Source organism: Patiria miniata, unplaced genomic scaffold, assembly GCF_015706575.1.
Source record: "Patiria miniata isolate m_02_andy unplaced genomic scaffold, ASM1570657v1 HiC_scaffold_27, whole genome shotgun sequence".
Taxonomy (NCBI): Eukaryota; Metazoa; Echinodermata; class Asteroidea; order Valvatida; family Asterinidae; genus Patiria; species Patiria miniata.
Window position 1 is genome coordinate 5887011 of NW_024037066.1, and position 22796 is coordinate 5909806.

General features: G+C 39.2%; 1 protein-coding gene across 2 annotated transcripts in view; it reads right to left on the reverse strand.

The window, feature by feature from the left end:
* LOC119734409 (influenza virus NS1A-binding protein homolog A-like) overlaps positions 1-22796 on the reverse strand; it is a 39852-nt gene that overhangs the window by 7086 nt on the left and 9970 nt on the right. The window contains exons 3-12 of one of the 2 annotated variants that reach the window (XM_038207905.1): positions 13779-13865; positions 9066-9366; positions 7929-8053; positions 6810-6934; positions 4228-4350; positions 3545-3824; positions 2536-2745; positions 1674-1919; positions 996-1121; positions 342-515 (exon numbers count right to left, since the gene is read on the reverse strand). In XM_038207905.1, coding sequence (XP_038063833.1) covers positions 342-515; positions 996-1121; positions 1674-1919; positions 2536-2745; positions 3545-3824; positions 4228-4350; positions 6810-6934; positions 7929-8053; positions 9066-9366; positions 13779-13865 — 1797 coding nt within the window. The remainder of the gene's footprint in view (positions 1-341; positions 516-995; positions 1122-1673; positions 1920-2535; positions 2746-3544; positions 3825-4227; positions 4351-6809; positions 6935-7928; positions 8054-9065; positions 9367-13778; positions 13866-22796) is intronic. The other variant, XM_038207907.1, reaches the window with a different exon arrangement.

A 22796-nucleotide genomic window follows, 5' to 3' on the forward strand; every position in this document is an offset into this window, starting at 1 on the left:
TGTTCCTCATCATCAATCTTTTGTTCATACTTTAACTTTTTTGCAACAGCTCCCATTGGTTTTGTACACGTTTTCTAATCGAGGACGTCCTCAACTTGACTCCTGTCCTCAATTACACAATGTTTCACATGCGTGTCCTTAATTTATACCATAAACAATCCCCCATACACACACGAGAACATTCTTTTAAAGTTTTAGCTTCTCTCTGAATTTTTGATTTCAGCAACTGATGCTGATGTCGCAGTTAAAAATGACACAACCCTAAATATTGCACATCCCTTCTATGTGAAAAAAAACCTGCTAAGATATGAAGCCACCATAACACCTCTTACATTCCTTACCTTGGTAGGTACAGACGGCCGCGCCTCGTCTGCTGGTGCTGAGGGGCGTGGTCAGGCTCCACATGCTGCTCTTGGGGTCGTACACTTCCACCGAGTTGTGACAATTCCAGTTGTTGGACCCGCCCACTGCGAAGACCTTACCATTCAGAGAGCACACACCCACCTGTGCTCGCCCTAAAAAGCGTGGGGAAAAAAAAGAAAATCTCAACCTATTCTTAACCTTCCACGATTCCAATCTCAATCACAATAACCATCTGTACCCTCACGGGACCCATTTACTCCTGGGTGGGGAGAAGCAATAAGTACAAGGCGCCTTGCCCAAGGGCACACGTACCACAACTCCAGGCTGGACTCGAACCCACAACCTGCAGAATTACCCGCAGACCACAAATTCAATGCTCGACCACGGCACTCCACTCAAACGTTTACAATGGTTGCACACCGGAGGGTTTTTGGAGGGTTCTAAAAATGCTCGTACCAAAAAATTTGCTTTAGGAGTTAGTAGTCAGGAATTGGGTAGAATCCAAAAATCATTCTTTAAAATCTAAAAATCTACTGAAATTCATTGAGTGTTTACAGTGAAGATGAAAAACTCATGAATGATTCAAGAATGCAGAAACTCTGAAGTGGATTATTAAGGTCAACTTGACTTACTCTGGTTCATTTTGCTGATGGATATCCATGCGTTCTTGTCAGGGTGGTATACGTCGCAACTTCTGAGACCAACGTTGCCGCTTGATCCACCAATCAGATACAATTTGCCATCCAGCACAGTAGCTCCTGTGTATAAAAAAAACCCCGCAAAAGTGAATATTACTATGCATAATACATATTTATAAGCCAAAAGTCAATATTACAATGTGTCAGGGAAGTAAAAGCTGTCCCACACGTTGCGAAATATGTTCTATCGCCCAATCGGTCAGTAGTACTACGGTGTAGTATCCCAAGATCAGTTCACTAGACTCCAAACCATGCAACAGTAGGGATCGCAAGTCACGTTGCTGGTGTAAAAATACTAAATGACAGACATATTATGGGCATTCCATGGGAGGGGTTTTCCACGGTATTACATATTTTTGATTATAGAAACTAAAAATATCAGCCAATTTGGACTACCCCATGTGTCGGCCATTAAAAAAAAATTAAACAACGTAATAACAGACGACTCAGGAAGACCGTCGCCTTTGTTGTGAACGTTCACCAACATTGGTGGCAAATAGTCGGCCCCACCTGTGCAAACATTTGCAAACGTTAGCAATGTTCGTGAAAGTGGAATGCTCCCCAGGCTTCACTAGCAGCTGAAATCTTCTGAATGCGCCAACGATCCCTCACCTGAATTCGGTCTCTCCTGTGGCATATCCACCACCCAGGACCACTCATCCTTCTTTGGGTCGTACACCTCGCAGGTCTTGAGATCCATGTGGCCGTCGGAGCCACCGGCTGCGTACAGCTTGCTGCCGACGACCCCAAACTCAAAGCGGGCCCGCGGGGTCTGCATGGGGGCGATCTTGTCCAAGGTGTTAGTGTGGGGGTCGTAAACCTCCACGGACTGGTGGCATTCGTCCCTGTTGAAACCGCCTGAATTTTGCATTTTGAAGAAACAAAAAAAAGTTGCAGGTCATTTTTGAGTTTGTTTAAGGAAGACCCACGGGTATGTACCCGGGGGTCGATTTCCGCTTAGCAAATAAGCAACTATCTGCTTAGAACTGGATGAAGATAAATCTTTAAACACAGGAGCAAAATTGCACATCAGACATCTGTGGGAAAGTTGTTTTGATGCTTCACAATGTAACAGGGTCACATTAAAATTTTGATAAGTAAAGACTCTTAAAAATGATTCCATCGTAAAAACTTGAAAAGTGTCAATTTATCCAAAATGTTGGGATTCAACCTCTGTTGGCCTTTGACTTGTCCACTCTCTATCTTTTTAAACTGGAATCTAAATAGTATGGCATCTTGACTCTTAATCATGTCAATGAAAGTGAGCAAATTGAAAACAGATTGAAATTTGAAATTTAATTTACATTTTAACCCAAGTCAAATTCCAACTGGTGCAAGGGGCTTCATTTTTATCCAGTCTTTCACAATTTTGCCACAAAGAAAACAGATGCAATTGGTGGTAGTTTAAATTTAAAAAATGACCTTCTATTCTTGTTAATTTTGAATGCTGTCGCAATCCCCTCACAAAACTCACCCGCTGCAATTAGTTTCCCGTCCAGCTTGGCCACTCCCACTGCACACCTGGCCTGTTCCAATGTGGCCAGAGAGGGGTGGATCCCTTCGCTCTCGATGGAGAAAGATCTCTTCTGTATGGGGCGGCTGATCTGGGGGCTGCTGGGCTTCTCGTACAGCATAATGACAAAGAGACTGCCGCCGAGATTGGCGATAGCAATGTAGCGATTGGCTGTTCAAGAAAATTTGGAACAGTTTCTAACTAAAAAACAACCCTAATTATTCGTAACTTCAACCATTAAACTGTCATTCGCCTGAATTCTCCAGGTTTACTTGGCAAGGTATCTTTCTAAATCCTACAAATTACTCTAAACCTCCGATTGGAGTGTTCATTTATGACAAACTCAGGATGTTTCCAAGCAAAAAGCCCAAATTTTGGAACATTTTTTTTTTAAATTGAACAGAAATTATGAACAATTTAGTATGAAGAATGTTAACTTACTTTTTAAACGAAAAAATTGAATGACAGTAAGGCAAAGTAAAAAAAAAAACATGTTTCTCGTCCCCGCCCACTTCCTTTTTGGAGGCCGCCTAGATTTTTTTATTATTTTTTATTTTTGAAAAATGCAGTAAAAAACACTGAAAAAGTCAAATGCATCTAAAACTGTTCATTGTAGACCAATACAACTCTAAAAGACACTGTTAATATGTTCAGTTCTCTTGTCCAACTTATCTTTCATTTTAAAAGTGTCTTTAAACAGTGGAAACACCAACAGTTGCAGGAAATTTTAAAATGGCGACCATCTTGAAAAAAATAAAAATTAAAAAATAAAAAGCCCCTCTTCTTTTTTTTCAAAAACCCGGACGAGAAACATGTTGTTTTTTTATTCGGCCTAACATTTGGCAATTTTCATGGAATTAAGAACCACAGCATTATGTCGTGCATATTAATCTTTTATTAATTTTTTGCAGGTTTGGGAACATTTTTTGTAATCTGGCACAAGTGAATATTTCTGCCCTGAAATCCTCACCTCCCATTTCTGTGGATGCCACAATCTTCCACTTCTCGATCCGCGACCGGGCCTTGTTCAGATCCTCGGGGGAGAGCACCAGTTTCTGAGCGGGACCGTTGTTGGTGTCGGTCTTGGGCCCTTTGCCGTTGCTGACGCCATTGCTAGGGGGCTTGGCCGGGGAGATGAGAGGGCAACGCTTGGCGTCCAGCTTGTAGTCCTTGATGAGGTCCGGCTCAATCTCGCCAAACTCTTCCACGTCCTTCAGGGTGTTGTTTTCTGAGAGGAGGAGCGTCTGAGGCTGAAAGGGGGGAAAAAAAGCCAAATAACTCTTGAATTTTTGAAACAAGTCTGGAGTGCTCATAATAACAAAGCTGACAACACAGTTCTAATGAACACATCAAGTTCATCATGTTCAGTACTTTTGGGTAGGATCCTGTTTCAAATGCATGCTCCGAGATGAGTCCTCCATGTTGGCTTCAACCAACTCTATGGTCATTGCCCTTGTGTCCCTAAGCAAGATATTTTACAGCAATTAATTGTCTGTACATACAAACAATGAGTTTGTACGGCTATATTTAGCGAGTAAAACAAAGAATGGTTCATTCATATTTGGTGGAAATTCAATTTGAAATTTTAAGAATGAAGTTTCCCCTCACTAAAAAAATTGTTTAGGAAGATTCAATAATGTCCAAACAACTGACCTCTTGTTGTAAATCTTCCAGTTGCTTGCCGTATTTGACGGTTCGGCGGATCCAGTCTAGGGCGGTCTCAAACAGCTGTCGGTCGCTCATTTTGGATGCAGACTTGGTAGCCACAACCTCAATCTATAGAGTAACGGTTAATGAACCTTCATCATATATGACCCATGACGTTTTGACATTGATCACAGTAAAAAAATTGATCACAGTAAAAATATCAAAGGGAAGGAGAAAAATATCAAAGGGAAGGACAACAAAACAAAACGCCAAAACAGATGTACTCAAGCAGGGTTGGAAACGATGAATAATTTTCAACAAAATGTAATATATGTAAATAACTCGGTTTTTCTTTGTTATATTTACATGTACATAAAATGCAAACAAACAACTCAAAAGATAGTGTGTGTTTTGTGAAAATTGTATTGTACACATTATACCTCTTCTGCAAACATACATTCTGTGCCAAGTTGTCCTTTCGGTAAAAATCAAGTGACTGTTTTCAACAGTTAAGAGCTCCCAGTCTACATAAAGCAGGATTGACTGGCTGTGACTGCTTATGTAACTTGATACATCTGTGCTTTGACTGTAGGTGATTGATAAGACAGCTGTGGACTCAGTTTCCTGCTTTTGTGTGTTGACTGAATTTGACTAGTCAGAGTTCTTGATTGAAATATGATCTGACTGTTTGTGACTAGCCTGTGTAAAAGGCATGACAGGGGAAGTGGATGGAACTTTTGCCTGTTTGTGACTGTTTAAACAGTAGGAGAGTTAAACAGTGTAATGATCGAAGAAAATCATCACTATATTTTGCAGAAAAAAAATTAGTTACGTTCATGTAGGCCTACATGTACTTTGAATAAAGACAGTATCTTTACATTGTATGTCTGCTCTTATGTGGTCATTCACTGTTTTATATGTTACCAAAGCGTATCCCAGCACATGAACATTTCTCATGCGAAACAACAATCTAAAAATACAAACTTCAGACAAGCAGGCTTTCAATGTTTTCTTCTATATGCTAGTCACCATGGATACCTTTTGCGGCTCCTCAAATGAATAAACCAAGTCCGTTTCCATAGTAACATGCATAGCGCTACTCCAAAGATTACCGCCAAAGAAAACTACGCGTTGTTTTCTTTCAGCAATCACAAATTTTTTTCAAGCAATCACAAAAAAATGATGATCGTGACAAATAATATGTACTGTGATAACACACATGAGACCTTACATATACCTATACTTCTGCGATAATAAAATAACATTTGCTGATTTTGTTTGATTACTCCATCAAAAGGGTAAAAATAGAAACTCTAATCATATCTAAATGTCAGGCGGTCCTCCAGTAAAGCTTCAGAAGCCACTCAGGAAACAGGAACAAAAGGGACTCAGGGGATTTAATAACACGACAGCTGATAATTGACTTTTACGGGAAAGCTTTAGTGAAAAAGCTAAAAGCTTCTTTATTATTTTTTAAAATTTTGGGATGTATCATGTTTGTATATTATTCACGAGCATACAAATTATTTATCTCCGTGAACATGCAGAGTACAAAATGTTTTCACGACAAGAAAATCTAATGGAGCTGCGAAACAAAGACATGTAATAAGCACAGAAATGACAGTTAATTTTATGACGCCGATAATAAACGTTTTTATTGAAAGATCTCTAGGTCATTTTTGCAATTCAGGATGAACCCATTCCTATGTCCAAATTATCAAAGTGCATTCAAAATTATTTGTCCGAATATACAATCACTGTACAATTCTTTTCATAGTGAGAAAAATTCATGGCGCTGCAAAGCACAGTAATTTTAGGCCAAAAAAAATTTAATAAAAAATTGGTTTGAAGTAGCCTCACCTATATTTGTACCTGGTTTTTTTTTGCGCCCGAATTGCTGACCTCAAACTTTTTATTGCCACATTTGGCCAAAAACTTCAAATAAGGCCAAAAAAAAAAAAAATACTCGGTCTCTGGTCAGTGCGCGCGTCGGTTTTAATCATGCGCGTCAACCTTCTTTTTTTTCTTCAAATTAACCTGGAAGCTACAACAGCGCCCTCTATTGCCGCGCCTCCTCAAATTTTTGTACCAAGGGGGGCACCAAGGAATGGGGAAATTGCACCAAGGCAAATGATAAAGGGCACCAAGGCAAATTATGGAGGACACCAATGTATAATGAGGACACAAAAAAGCAAGCTTGAAAAAAAAAAAAGCCACCAAAAAAACAAGCCGCGTCGCCGCATCAATTCCGGAACTTCGGTCTGACCAGAGACCGACTATATTTTTTTTGGCCCAACGTATGTGGGAAAATTAAAGTCTTCCATATGTGAGTTTTTGTGTGTTGTGTAATTAAATAATAAGACAGGAACCTGCAGTTACAAAATAAACTTATTTTCCTACTTCACTACCTGGATAATTGTTTTTTTTTTCTTACCAAAAATACATGTAGGTTACCAGCCAAAATGTTATGTAACGTATACTGTTCATGACTGGTACTCTGCTGATTCAGCAGAGCATACAAAACTTGGGCCTACACATGTTATATAATACAGATTTACTGATTGATTCGAGGAAAGGAGGTAATTTACCTGTAACCGTGGCAACTCCTGAAACTCATTTGTCAAGGCGACGTTGTCAATGTTCTTTTTCAGGAAGTCGTCCACAATGGAGACAAACTCCACATCCTCCTCCGCATTGCCGAACGAACGAAGTTCTAGAAATCAGGAAATTAAAAATATATAGGACAATGAATTAAAGGAACTCAAGTGCAAAGTCAGAAGGAGTTATGTTTTTAGCCTGGGCCTTAAAGACAGCTTTACACTTTCATTACAAGACCGTTTTTTAACATTGCCTCAAAAATTAATTAATTAATAATCTAAAATGTATCTACATTAAATTACGTTTTATCATACCTCAAATTTCTCGAGGCTTTAAAAGCTTTTCATTTCGAAAAATTTAATTTAAACTTAAATCATCCAAAATAAAAAACAAAAGGGAAAAGCAGAAAGTTGTTCTGCGCCAGCGGCCTCGTTGTCACCAATCGGTTAAAAAAAACCTTCTCTTCGTGTTTTAAAAACAACCAACATAACAGGCTCTCAGCCAATTGTATAACCCTGAAATCCGACACTACAATGAAATGCAGCCACACTTGCTATAACATAGCGATAGTGTGCTAGCCATCAAGTGAATTTGGTACGCTTTTTGAGGAGTTATGAACCAAAAATAGTGGTGTGTTTTATAGTATCAAATAGAATTAACGAAATAGAAATTTAATAGAAAATAGAATATGATATGAACAGCAATTTAAACCAGAAATGAAGGCCAGTTCGCACCTTATGCATATGCCAATGCAAAATTAATTTGATGTCACGACACATTCACCCCGAAATTCGACGAGACGTCACGAATAGCAGTCCGCACTAATGACGTCAATTTTGCTTCGCACCGCACGCGCGCATACCCCAGATGTCAGACAAACTTTCGAACAATCACACGCGCGCACATGCATGCACATCTGGCCGCATACATCGCATAGAAACGGTGTTACAAGCGTGCGCGTAATCTTCACACGAGAAGTTCGTACAGCATTCTTGTCTGAGATCCGGGTACTTGCTTCTAATTCTAACATTAGTGCGGAGTGCTATTAACCTTAGCGCTCGCTTTCACACCAAGTATGAATTAGGTTTAATACAAGCAGTTAGCCTTACCTAGACAATTCTTTGGGTTGAGTTGTTGCACGAGGTGTCGAGCACACGCATTCTTGACGCGGGCCATCTGTAACTGTTTAGCGGCTTGGTAGACCGTCTCGACTTGACAATAGGGTACCTCCAGTCTGCAGAAAAGTCAAACACAAACAGACTTGGATTAAGAACAAAAAATACAGTCAACATTGCAGACTGTTGACAATAATCCATAATGCGGACTCCATCCAGGCTTGCAACTGGGAATTTAGGGAAAAAAACAAAGAAATTCCTAAGCACTCAAGACTTTGTACAGTGTTTTCAATATTTAATGGCATTCATGAGAACTAAAAAACGAGGAAATCAGCGGATCTGAGGAAAAGTTGCATGCCTATCCATCACGAACAGTTGATGGCGCTTTGCGACTTCATTTGAAAGTCCCAGAGGGAGGAACAAACCGCATTTACGTACTGGTTTGTGCGCATATGGCACGAAGTACGCTTATTTTATTCTGGAAGTGCTCAAACTTGTGTCTCTGCATGAGTGTCAGGCGCCATCGGCAATGGGTTCAAATTTCTCTTCAAGTGGTTCCCCCAACTCTCCAATGCAATGAGGGGATACTTGTGACGCCTATCGTATAGCCTATTCCTACGTTGTAGCAATGGTCAGAATAGAGCTATGTGCATATTAGATGACAAAAATCTAAATTGCTGTACAAAATGTAGCCAACAGGATGCACTCATGTTTGGGTACAAACCTTAGACAAAATTTGAAAGTTTGTACAACTTTTGTACAGCTATTTGTGAACCTGCATTTGCACTCAAAGCCAATGTGTAAATGAAGCCCATACTCCCGAAACTGAAATGCACAGTCACTAAATGAGCGCTTTGTTGCACTCTGCTCAAACAGCGCACACATGCATGTGAAAGTTTCTATTTTTTTCTTCCCTTCACACTTGTGAAAAAGACCACCCATGCAACGTCTTGGTAGTGCCCTCGCGTGACATTTAGGGCTTATCTAGTTTCATTGTTTTATGACCACACACATTCATTAAAAAAATTCTGTGCCCAGGATGCTGCAAAGTACTCTCTGCGAGAAACGAGTTTAGTACTCTAGTAACGAAACACAACTCTGCAGTCACAATTCAGTTCACGTGGTTCTTACCTGCCAGTGTAGGCATAGTTGACCAGCAACTCCACGGCAGCCGGATTGACGTTCTCCAGATGGTGCTTCAATGGAATGGCGTCGTTCTCGCTGCTCAGCCCCTTGTAGAAATCAAACAGGAATGGACTACTGCAGGCCAGCACGGCACGGTGGGCGGGCACAATGTGGTTCTCAATGGACAGGTGGACGTCGGCAAACTGGTACTGCTTGCGCAGTTCGTTCAAGTAGGCCATTACGGCGGCCGGGCCCGTGTCGTCCTCGTAGAATAAGGGCTGATCGGAGACGACGGACTTCCGATCGTCTGTTTGTGGGGAACGGACGAGAAAATGGACATTGTTGCATGCGACATGAAATGAAAAATAGTTGTCGCTACACGACTTGACTGATCAAACATAGCCTGTACGCTTGAGTTGTCACTTTGTGGTGTTGAACCTATGCATCACTTTAAGTTGCAACCGACCACATGTTTGATGAAGTCTAGAGAAAAAATAATTACGTCGCCTAAAAAAACCCTTTATTTTGGTTTTAAGTGAAGGAGACTTCTGAACTTCTCAGCAGACATCAGCCCGAACAGGCTTCTCAAATGGCCTCAAACAGATGTGAGGAATTTCATCTAGGTCCTGTCAAGACCAAAGATGGGAGGAAATGTGAAGAAGAAAATGGACGCCCTCTCCCATGAAATCAGTCGTAGTGGAACGTGCTTGACGCTGTCCCCAACGGGAATAACTAAATTGATGGAAACTGTTATTTCACTGCAGACATTCAATGTTACTATTAAATCCAAGGAAGATTTCCAAAAGAAAAGTCTGCTTCAAAGCTTCTGTGAACTATTATTAATGCTCCGCTTTCCGCCTAAAAAGTACAAAACGTTATATAAAGGTAAAAAATACTCTCAAACTTAGACATTTTATATTCAAGTACTGAAATAGTTACATGTAAATACAAGATCTGAAAGACTGATAGGGAAACCATTGAGAACAGATTAAAGTTAACTGGCTCCAAATTATAAAAAGAAGCTTATTATAAAATACTGGACATATTTATATTTTTTCTCTGCTAACTAAAGATTATCCATCTTTTAAGTTTTAGGGGAAAAAATCAACTGTTAAAAGAAAAAGATTATTACAAATTGTGTTAATAATCACAGAACTACCCTTCCATTTTTGTTTACTTAAAGAGTCGGTATTTCTCCAGCTGTTTATGTTATTCAAGTTTGTCAATTCAAGATGTCCCCGTCTGATTTTTGCTCTTTCTATTAACCATCATCCCCTTGACCTTTTTCATCTTTTTCAAAGTTTCACGCTGCTCGAGTGTAGCCTCTTTTCCAGAATGTAATTAAAATTCCACGTTTACCCAAGCTTTCCAGATGCAGGTTCGCAGTCCCCTCAAAATGAAGAGTTGGCCGAATCGGTCAGTTACCGTGACAACACTGACAGGCTAAAAAAAATAGGATGTCTAATGAGCCGCAAAGACTAGACGGCTCAACTTTTGGTGGCGTTTTGACGTCTTGAATATGATGGCCTTCAAAATTCTATTTGAAAACAAATTGACTTGCTGTGGCATTTGCGAGAACGACGCATTAAATGACCTGACTGTTGAGGTCCATGTTAAGTGATATGATGTTGGAATTACAGTTTTGCTGACGGTAATCCAATATACGTGTATATTTATTTTCTCGGAGCAGCATCTGTATAAAATGGAGTATCAGCTTTCTATCTCACTCGTTATTATTTCTGCAAGTCAATTATTACTAAGACAACAAATTGAAAACAAAATAAAAATTTGACTTTTTTGGCCAATATAAACACTCCATGGTCAAAGGGCTAATTCATGTATGTACATTTTGTTCAATGAAATGCTGATATTGGGTAAACTTGGACAAATATGTTCGGCCAAAACTTTAAGAGGTTGTGGAATGCTCGAAGACATTGCCGTCATTTTTCGGGTATATGTAGCCTAAGGTGTGATGACATAAAAACGACTATTGTTTCTGTCATAAAATGAGTACAAAAGGTACTTTTGAGAGCTGTTTTTCAAGTCCTGTCATGCCTGTTTCGACCCGAACGTGCAATTTGTGTAAAAGTCGTCGTTGCGGGCAGCAAACAAAACACAGTAAATCGTGACGTAATAAACAGGACTCCCGATGCAGAGTAGCATAAACGAGTCCTGTTTATTACGTCACGATTTACTGTGTTTTGTTTGCTGCCCGCAACGACAACTTTTACACAAATTGCACGTTTGGGTCGAAACAGGACCTGAAAAATAGCTCTCAAAAGTAACCTTTGTACTCATTTCATGACAGAAACAATAGTCGTTTTTATTTCATCACACCTTAGGCTACATATACCCAAAAAATGACGGAAATGTCTTCAAGCATTCCACAACCTCTATATACATGTACATAAATGTATACTCTGGTGCATACATTGTACATGTATAGTGCACACAGTAGTGTGTATATTACATGTACTGGGTTCTTTCACATGAACATTACTACTACTTATACATTTGAACATGTACCTCTACACGAACACAGGCACAGGCACGTATGCACAGTGTAGATATACCCGGTACGTGCCTGGTGACATGTCGCAATTACTGCGTGTCGAGCAACTGCAAAAAAAGGTGTGTGCACACTGCACGCACACACGTTGGAGATAAAACTCCAAAATCGTACTGCTGCTAATATCACTTGGTCAGGGCCATCAGTATTATCTTATTGATTAGCGAGCGGGGAATTACGGAGACAGGCAGGAAAGAATCTCATACGAAGCGTGGGTCGTAGATTAATTCTGTGAATCCATGTGTGCCAGTGAAGCGAATGGGGAAAACATCATCATCAACGTAATGGAGTGGTGCATTTGTGCATCTCATAAAAGCAGTGCACATTAACTGTTCTGCTCTTTGGGGGTCATGACAAAATTAATATCCTTTCTCCTTAACAGTCTTTTAGCTATTCGCACAAATCATTCGGCAAGTCGGTATTCATGTTCAAATCTTTATTAAAGAACCAACGCAGAGCAAGGGCAAAACCTAATTTGATTTATATCACCCCAACGCAAAAAATTCCATTTTATAATAGTTTATGCGGTACCCGCTGCCATGTACATCAGATTCGAACCAGCCAACCGATCCCGTTAGCTCGCTGGTCGAGTGGTAATCTGCACTAGAAAGCAGGAGGTCGTGGGTTCGAGTCCCACCTGAGCGATTTTTTCCAACTTTCACTCGGGAGGTAACACACTGAGTATACAGTGTTTAAAACGTCGGTGAAGGGCAAAACCTAATTTGATTTATATCACCCCGACGCAAAATTCCATCTTATAACAACACAGAGCATTTTTATTTTGTAATTTCAAAAATAGCTAAATAAACTCCTCGATTTCAAAGCTTGATGATTCTAGTCAGAGTGTGGTACATATCATCGTGTCCGTGCAACAAGGTCGTATCTCCTAAATTGGCGTTTGACGTCATGTACGTGAAACGTGAGTTTTCAATGTCAAAAGGTCGTATCTCGCTTAAAATGACCAAGATGTACACACAAAGTCAATGGACGTCGTGATAAGCGAGATACAACCTTGTTTCACGTAGCGTACTTGCGCGAGATACGAGTTTGTTGCACAGACACGACGATATGACATACTGTACTGTAGGAGATTAAACCATTTCTGAAACCCTGACTCTGAGTTTGGGCTTTGGATTTAAATGCCTTGGTTACAGAAGGCTTTGGTACTATCCCATTTTTTTGGGGGGGGGGGAGGGGGCTGCACCAAACAATCTGTAATATTAAAGTCATTTGTGAAGCTAAAATTAGTTATTTGATTTCTATATTTATCGCTTAAACAAGTACATGAATGGCAATGAAGCAGGAGCCAAAGCTGGAGTGGATGCCACTGTTTCAGAAATGGCTACAAGTGTAACATTTCAATCAGAATACACGTAGGCTGGTATCAGCACAACCCTTCAAGATTTTATGCACTTGCACCATTCCTTTAATTTCAAGAGTTCAGGAAACCAGACATGTCCATCTACTTACTGTAATTTTACTTACCTGCCTGTTTGAAAAAGAACAACTTTCTGGTCATATTTTTACCAAACTCTGTCAAATTAACATGCATATTATTATCATTATTATTGCTATTTTTTTATAGGGTTAGAACTAGATTGCAAACATTGTGGCACAAATCTGAAATTGGGGAATACAAGGGAAACAATTGAGGGGGAGGGAAAAGTTTGGGAAAGTTGGTGAGGCCAACATCCAGGAAGCAAATTGCAGTACGTACTGGCAGCCAATTTTTACAACCAGTGGTTGCGGCCATGTTGGAAAATGATTTGCAAAATTCCTCCTTACTAAAGATTAACTCAAAAAAAAATACACCTTGGCTTAGAAAATAAAGGCAACCGTTTTGAGTCCCACCAGCGAGTTTTGGATTCAGCCAGCCATCAAGTACGCAGTGGCAGCCATCTTGAAAAATACTTCCAAAACAAAAAGCTTGTTGAAGGAAAAAAAAAGGGATGGAAATCACACACACACCAAGGCTAACGATTATTGTTAGGAAGCTGATTTCAGTCCCCGCCTGCCAGATTTTGGGATTTCAGTCAGCCAGCCATCAAATACGCAGTGGCAGCCATCTTGGAAAATACCTCGCAACTACCGGTATGCTCCTTTTTTTAAGATGAGGAAAATAGGAAGAGAGGTAGAGAAAAAAAACACACCATGGGATCTCTTGGACTGCGGTGCTTGCGTGCTGCCGTTATTTGTTCGTAGCGACGACGGGCCGTTCTCGTCTTGAAAAACCATCCCTGCAAATTAAAGAAAAACACCGAGAAAGATAAAATAAACAAAAAACACGAGAGAGATATGTGAATAGGGTGCATGCAAGACTACCACTAAATTCCAGAGTGAAATGTGAGTCAAACAACAATGGCAGAAACATAAGAATTATCGATGTTAGACAAACTTTTTTAAAAATGTACAAGGGGGCATCTTAAAGTAAACCCTTTTGTGTAACATAATTACAAGAAAATACAACATGATGCAAGTACTTGTTACCATCTTCAAAGTAATGCAATCACACTGTCCACATGTACATGTACAACCTGTACATGTTCATTTATAAGCAGTGGGAAACTCTTGAGAGCTGGAAATATAACAGATTACTGAACAAGGGAAAAACATTTATGGAACTATAAACTTCTCAGAAAGAAAAACACAATGCATAGAAACCTGAATTTTTTTTTTTTTTTTTTTTTTTTTTACATTTTCATCATTTCTAGGCACACAATGTGTCAGATACATGCATGTACCGGTATGCTTGAGGCTTCTAAGAACCAAGAACACATCATTTATTGACAACAAAACGTCTCCTTTGAGGACAACAATGAAATATTCTTCCCTTGTATTATTGTCTTGGTCGACATGTAATGCGATCTGAATATGCCACATACCATACATACACAGTTTAACAAACATTAGAAAACACAGACTACATAAATAGTTTACAGGAAACAAAATTAATTTGTGTTTGTCTTCCTGCCCAGGATTCATGACAACATTCCTGCCTGCGTCAGCTCACGGAACTACACTCGATAATTCTTTCAATTTTTTTTACGTTATTATCTTACAGGCTTGAGTTATGTATACATGTATGTACATGTACAATGTAAGGGCCTGCAAAGTTACCGGTAGAGTGCATACATTTTATTTTTACGAACCTTTTTGTTATGTAAGAGTTGGTATTAGCATAAATACCGACTCCCTTTTGTATGTGGTTTTGCTGTACATTGTCAGACTTCGTTAAAGAAAGTTGTGGGTATGTCTTTTCCATTTAAATCATTTCAAGCTGCATTCCCTGTGTTATTTCAGAGTTTTGGCATGAAAGATAGATTCCAATACAAAAGTAGCATTCACTTTTGATTGAATAGAGTGATTGGGTAGGCTGAATCCCGCCCTCAATAATGTAAGGACCGGGAACCAGTCTGCTGGAAAAGTGAATAGTCCTGTTTGAGCCCAAAATAAAAACCCTTTTAAGAGGACTGTAGATGCCAAAAGAGAAAAACAGAAGTTTCTTTGGCAGGAATCAAACAAAACAAGTTGAACAGTTATGAATATAATTTATTAAAATCAAATACATGTATGTTGAAAAGCACAGGGAAGTGACTTTTGAGTTATGGGCCCAATTCCTGAAGACGCTTCGCAAACATTTGTGGGAAAGCATTCGTGCGCTTAGAATCAGCCAAAAACTAGACACAAGCAATTACACATATATAGGTCCTCAAATCTGCCATGAATTGAAAAACAATTTGTCAGAGTTGCTGAAGTTCCATGCTTTTAAAGACATTTTCATTCCCAAATCGGGTGTCCAAAAAAGCCTACAGGGTTTACAAGAGATACCAAGACAACCCTCACACTAAAACCAAGTATACCGGTACATGACGTGATCACATTCGCCAAACAAATTCTCTTCTGTTCTAATAGAAAAGTTTGTGGAGAAAGTAACGACACAGAATTTCCCTCTGAATATGTATGATACATCAACAATACTTATTTGAGGGGTAGGAGGTGGGAACCTACCAGACACCCCCCCCCCCCCTCGTACTTGACACCCCTCTCCCAACATCCCCACAGAAAGCACCTGCAAATCTTTTCAATCAATTCTTTGGCAACTGACAAGAACATAAAAAAAAACAAGGTGACCTCTGCCACCCTTTTTTTTTCTCAACGAAAACCTGACAACCATGAGCAACTTGGGAGAATGCACGTACACAACGAATCAGTCTTGGGCACCTGTGTAAGGCAGGAGACATACACATGTACATGTAGCTAAAGGCCTTCACTGTACAAATTAACAAATAAATAATATGGCAAGTAAAAAAGACAAGTACATGAAGTTTATCTTTTAAATGAAGGAGGCAGGCGCTTCCCCCGACCCTTTTCCCCACCAAGATGGCCAATTTTCCAAGAAGGCAGATGGATTCTTCAATTTTCTTGACTATTTTGCTGATAAAAATTGCATCCAAAAGGAGCCATGTAGTTGATGTCATCAGAAAACAGACCAGCTTTGTCAAACAAATGTTTTTCACATCATTTAAAGGGAATATACATCATTTGCTTTTGCTGTAATTTTCAGAAATGGATGGAATTGGGGGGTTGGAAATATATAGCAAATATAGTTACACTGACTTTTTTGAGGTTTTGGGTTCAAAAATGCTATAAAAACCAAGAAAAACAATCATTTTCCTGTAGTCTGGTTCCCTGACTCAATTTAAGAAGAAACAGAGCAGTTTACATACATTGGGGAATTGTAAGGTCAGGGAACCAGTCTAGCTGGCTTGTACCCGTTCATATGTGTGTAATCGATTGCAAACAAGTGCGATGGTCAACTGGGGCCAGTATTTGAAAAAAGGCCAGTTTTTTTCCAACGCTGATCGGCCGATCAGCGTTGGAAATTTATACAAAAATACCACTTTTCTTGAAAATGACAGTATACCAAGGTGCCATGATTTTACAGGATGCTTTACACTGTCATTCACTAACAGTCCAGCAAGGTATTTCAAAATGATTTGGTAGTTTTATTTTTTGATGTTTGCAAATGTTGTATTTTCCCTTTAAATATTGAACAAACCATCACAAATGTGAAGAGAAGTCATTTCAATTTTTTTTTTAACCACAAACACTGCAAGGAATTGCATCCAAAGCTGAATTCCACTTTGTGAGAGCACGTTCGTTTGTAACATCCCTTTTAAAACCCACTAGCCTTGATGCTGATGTACACACATCAGGAGCCCTTTTCAGCACGGAGAGCAATCTCTCCTGCATCACCGAAGGCCCCCGAAAAGACTGATCAAAACCTAAAAGCAAACTGGCGCCCCGCGTCCGTGTAATGGAGACATATTGGCTGCTGAATCCATTATGCACTTCAAAATTGAAACGGTTCTGCGCCCAATACACCTGCGTTCCATACAAGGCCTGCGAGTTACTCGCCGAAACTGAAATCACTGAACGAGATTATGTAAAATTAAATCTTGTCTCAATCAAGTTCTTTTATGAATGCTCAAGATTCATTCTCAATCTACTTCAAAAGGAAGTTATTTTTTTTAAAGTTTTTTCTTTGGTACATTGTTAGTGTAGTTACATTACCCACTTTAAAATTGAAACGGTTCTGCGCCTAATACACCTGCGCTCCATACACAGCATGAGAGTTACTCGCCGAAAACTGAAATCACTTAACGAGATTACGTAAAATTTCATCTTGTCTCAATCAAGTTCTTCTATGTATGCCCAAGATTCATCCTCAATGAACTTCAGGACGAGGTTATTTTTTAAAAGTTTTTTCTTTGGTACATTGTTAATGTAGTTACATGTTAATGTACCGGCAAGTGATACTTTTTTAAAAGTGGACAAATATCCTTATGTCAACTAGGTTTTGCTCACAAAGGAATTCATGAACAACTTAAGAAGAACAGGCAGGATAAAAAGGGATGCCACTTTTTTCCATTTAAATTTCTTCGAGTTACATGTACATGTATGCATCTCAAATGATGTTCATTACTTTTTTGATCTACTCGTGATACAGAATTGGGAACCCTTTTTTTGGTAAACCATTTCTAAACCTTCATACATGAACATCACATTAAATTAAAATCCTGTTGTCTGGTTGGATTAAAACAGATTTTAAAATTATCTCAAGGGCAGTATCAGTGGTCTTTTGATATATATCCAAAACAAAACAAAAATTGGCGATCGTGAAATGTAGGGCCCCTGTTTTGCTTTGATCAAATTAGAGTCAAAACTGTTTTTTATTGCTCAAAAATCACCTTTACAATCAAAAGCAGACTTTTCTCAATTCTAATGACAACCGTTTTGCAATTTTGAACAGATTCTTGGGGTAGAAATCACGATTTTCCTGCGCGGTTTGTGCCTTGCGATTCAGCGAGCCGTGCGTGCTCACGGTACATCGCGCGGTGATCGCCATCTTTATTTTCGGGTCACGTGTTGTCACCGCGCTGTCATCGTCATTTTACCCCCAAATTTCCCTCAAAAAATCAAAACCATGCCATCTTTCTCTGACATACCTGTTTATTGAGAATGTCACCAACTAGTTTGGTAGGTCCAATAATTCTAAAGTGGATTTTGTTCCCTTATACTAGGAACCGGGCCCAACACTACACGATCGCCCAAAAATCAGTTGGTTTTAAACTTACAAAAGAAATAGAAATGACTGAAATGAAATGTAGTATGTATGAATTTAATTCCAAAGAAATGTTTGCAAATTTATATAAATTTATGCACAACGTCATTGACTGCTTTCTTTTGCAGTCATTAACTAAAATTCTGCCAAACATAAAGTATTATCTGAGCGATGTTCCCAGCTGCTCAGACCTCTCAGACGTTGACGTTATATTTCAGTCACCGGGTGAAGAAGCAGGAATGCAGATCCTACGGATGTGAATGCATGTACGTCACCGTGTTGAGCTAGGCTCATTCCTACGATAATGTGTATGATGCTAATCAACAAATTGCGACATTTAAGACCTCCCCTGCACAGACAACCACATATTATACCTTACAGCAGTCTAATGATGCTGTGCCAGTCTGCCATTGTGTTCCGACTAGTAACAATACTGCCGTGTTTACTCTATCAAAAGGTTAAAGGGCTACTTGATATTTTTCTGTCTGGGGATTTAAACTGCGCATTACGCAGAACAATGGCTGTGTCGAGGTAGGCTTTGGGATAATATTACAATGTCGGATTAAACTGTAGTCATATCCAGCTTGCTAAAAACATATCGAATACTACATGAGATCCAACAGTATTTCCTGTGAGTTCTTTTAACAGTGAACTAAAAAACTTTCCTGCTCGTAAACCTATACTATACAGCACATTTATTGTTAACATGACATGTTATTCTTTTAAAATTGGAGGTTTCTTTGTAAAAATCTTTCCTTAAAAATATTAACCCTTACTCTCTGAGGGTAGTTTACTGCATGTCAGTTGGTTATGCCAATGCCCTCCAGCTGCAGTTTTTTGGCAGATAACAAGTCTTAACAGTGAAGGCTCCAATTGGCAGGAGTTGGAGGCCCTGGAGGGTGCCTGATACTGACCAGCTGGGGGCACTCACTTTGTTATCAGAGGACTCTCATTGTTCTCTGTGGCATGTATTGGAGTGCCTGTCCAGTTACCCTTGAAATGACATGGCAGATATTGGAGGGCCATGCAAAAAACATAGGAGATTTTCTTGAGGCACATATTGGCATGCATTGGAGGGTCAAGTAGGGTAAGGGTTAATATTTAAAATAATTAAGTCTGAATAAATTAATTGTGACTGACTAAAAAGCAAATAACATGCCAATTTAAAGTTAAAACTTTTTTTTAGTAAAATACCGTAGCGCAATAAGAATGTGTACATGTACCCACACAGTTTTACAAAAGAAAAGCATGTGTACACAATGAGAATATAATGTTCTCTTCTGATATTTCATAATAAAAACTGAAATCCTGTTCGGCCAATTAATGCCCTGAACAAGTCCTGAAGTGAAAATTTAATCTTGTTGCAATTTCTTCAAAGAAATGTTCATGTATCTCAAACTTTGAATCTAAAACATTTCCACAGTCTACGTTGTTCATTGTAATTATCTTGGCTACTTTCCCTTACCTAATATGAAATTTTACATATCAAAATGGAAACAAATTTTTCATTTCAAAACAGACTTCGTGCTGGCAAAATACAAATACTTGAAATGGAAAAACAGAAGACGCTGAAATTACTAGTACATGTATGTCCAGAATTACAGTATTTGTAGCACATTTACGCCTCCACTAAATCATTTTTGTTTTCATTTTGCACTCCCCGTAAATCACACTATAATTGAGCCACGAGACTACCCATCCTAAACCCTAGCAAGACAGTGCATTTTATCGCGTGGAGCTGCGGTTACATATTTCGGTGTAACCCCAGATCCGCGTTGACGCGTCCTCCTGTGAAAGAGATTACCATCTTTCGCTTTTTTTGCTGCAGGCGATGAGCAAATGCCATCAATCCAAGACAACAGGATACTGTCCATTATGCGACAATGAATGCGTATGTACCATTAGTATCATTATCTCCGGGGCAACAGTGATGCTAAGCACATAGGTATCTCACTACATGCGCATGACCACACACATTTACAGAATTAATACATTATATTGTTTGGCTGAAGAAAACATTGACGAGACAACATGAAAAAGAATCAAAAATTGAAAGAGAAAGCAAAACTACTGGTACATGTTAATTTAAATACATGGAGAATAAAAATGTTTAGGTTTTGGAATCTGTTTTGTTTATTATCAACTGTGGGAGGCCACTTGTTATGAGGCCTCAGTTTGCTCAAGATTACATGTAGTTTCAATGAATTTAACACACTTTTTTTTTTTACTTCACCAAGTGGCCCCTTACGTAACCCTTAATCCTCCAAAAATCCTCCAGGAGGATTTTGGAGGAATGAGGCTGAATGGCAAAAAGTGTCGGTTGATTTTGGAGGATGCATTGTGTCAAGAACTTTCGTACGCTGAACCCGGCCTTGTTTATGTTCAATCATCTGAATTGAGACCTGCAAATGCTCAATTTCATCCGCACTGCCTCTGAACATGCTGGATGTCACTTAACACTTTTAACAGTGATTGTTGGGAGCATTTTGAAGGATTGCAGAATTGGTCACCCCTCCACTGAACAAATTCAAAAATTTAGAAATCGATCTATTGACTTTTAAATGTGTACATGTAATGCTAATCCCCCAAATCAAGGCCGTAGGAAGCGGTACGGCAGGTACGGCTATAGCCGTACCAATAATAACAGGCCTATTTTTTTTTTAATGTATACAAGGCCTTGCATGGCCCCAAGGGCGGATCCAGATCACATTTTGTTTGGGGGGGGGGGGATTTGGTCCCCCAAAAAGTGGGTCCAAAAAAGGGCCCCCAATTTTTTTAATTTTTTTTTGGGTTTCTAGATACTCTGTGGTGCGATCTGCAGGCAATTTCTGACCATTTGAACCATTTTTTTTTAAAGGAAAAGATGGTGGTGTACGCAGTGTCTGCCTTTATTGCGACGCCACTAAAAAAAAAGAGTTCATTTTTTTTAGGGGGGGGGGGGCATGGCCCCCGTTGCCCTCCCCCACATTTTTATTGTTTTCTTTTTGTGTTTTGTTTTGTTTTGTGTTTGTGTTTAAAGGGAAAGCGTAATCATACATGTCGCCACTAGGCCTAAATGTTAAGTTAAACGGAATGGCGTTTGGCCGCCACCATTTTCCTCAGACTTGTACTTTTGTTTTCTTAAAAAAGGTGGTTTTCTAAATGAGAAAATAGCAAGCAAGAACCGGTTTTGTGCAAGCAAAATTCAGGGAATAATCTGTTGAAGTTAATATCTTGTTGGAAAATTCCAAAATCATTCAAAGAAAGTAATTACCACCGTCAATCAGAGTTAATGAAGGGACGGAAAGTGGGATTTGCTATCAACAAGGCCGTTTGTCATTCTTTACCTTATGGGGTGTGAATCAATTGGAGAACGAGAGACTCTTGGAGCTGATGTATTTTTTTTAGAAAGAGCAAAAAACTTAACAAATACGCTCGGAAGCTCAATCATTGTACATACACTGGTATCCATACCGGTGAATTAAGTCTTAAATAAACGGAAATCTTCCCTACAAGCTGGTTGCAAAAAAAAAAAATCTAAAAATATACATCAGCCGACAGAGCCTCTCGTCCTCCAATTTGATTCCTATCCCATAAAAGGTCAAGAATGAGGAACGGCTTTGTTGTTGCTGATAGCAAATCCCACTTTCCTTCCCCTTCATTAACTCTGATTCACGGCGGCAACTTTCTTGAAATGATTTTGGAATTTTCCAACAAGATATTTAATATCAACGGATTATTCCCTGAATTTTGCTTGCACAAAACCGGTTCTTCCTTGCTATTTTCTCAGCTATAGAAAAACCACTTCTTTTTAAGAAAACACAAGTACGAGTCTGAGGAAAACTAAAATTCATGGTTAAATTCCATTTAACTTAACATGTTGTGCATGGCGGCATCTAGAAAGAGAGTCAAGCTACAGTTTTGATGTGATGCTTGTGATGTGATTTATCAAATTTGATGACCCACCCACTAAAACACGGAATACATTTCATTCAAAAAGTCAGGGGAAAGTGGCCAGGAAATGCCTCAGATTGCACTACAGAGCATCTAGATCCAAAAAAGTTTTGCGAGCAGCAAATGTCCAAACATTTTCTCTACGATAGGCCAAATTTTGACGATTTAATTTTGACGATTTATGTAAAGTTCATAAAGTGACATTTACTGGTTAAACTTGCAGTTGTGCAGTGTTCCAAAATGTGTCTTGTACAAATTGGTGAAATTACGAAGAATAAAATTCCCAATATACATGCACATGTATTTCTGTACAAATATTGATAGTGTTGGGAAGGGGGGTGGCTTTTGGTTACATTTAATTTGGGAGGGGTTGGGTCAAAACCTGGATCCGCCTCTGCAGGCCTGCCATTGGAGTTGGCAGGCTGCAGCCAACTCTCACGCATTGAGCGTAAGACACACACATTTCAGGTTATTCTCATGCTTTAACGCCGACATGGGATTTCTCACGCTAAATTTTTTTTAAAAGATAATTGACTCCAAACTTGAAAATGATGTTTAAATGATGATAGCTCAAAAAAGGTTAAAGTGGTCAGAAATTGCCTCAGATCGC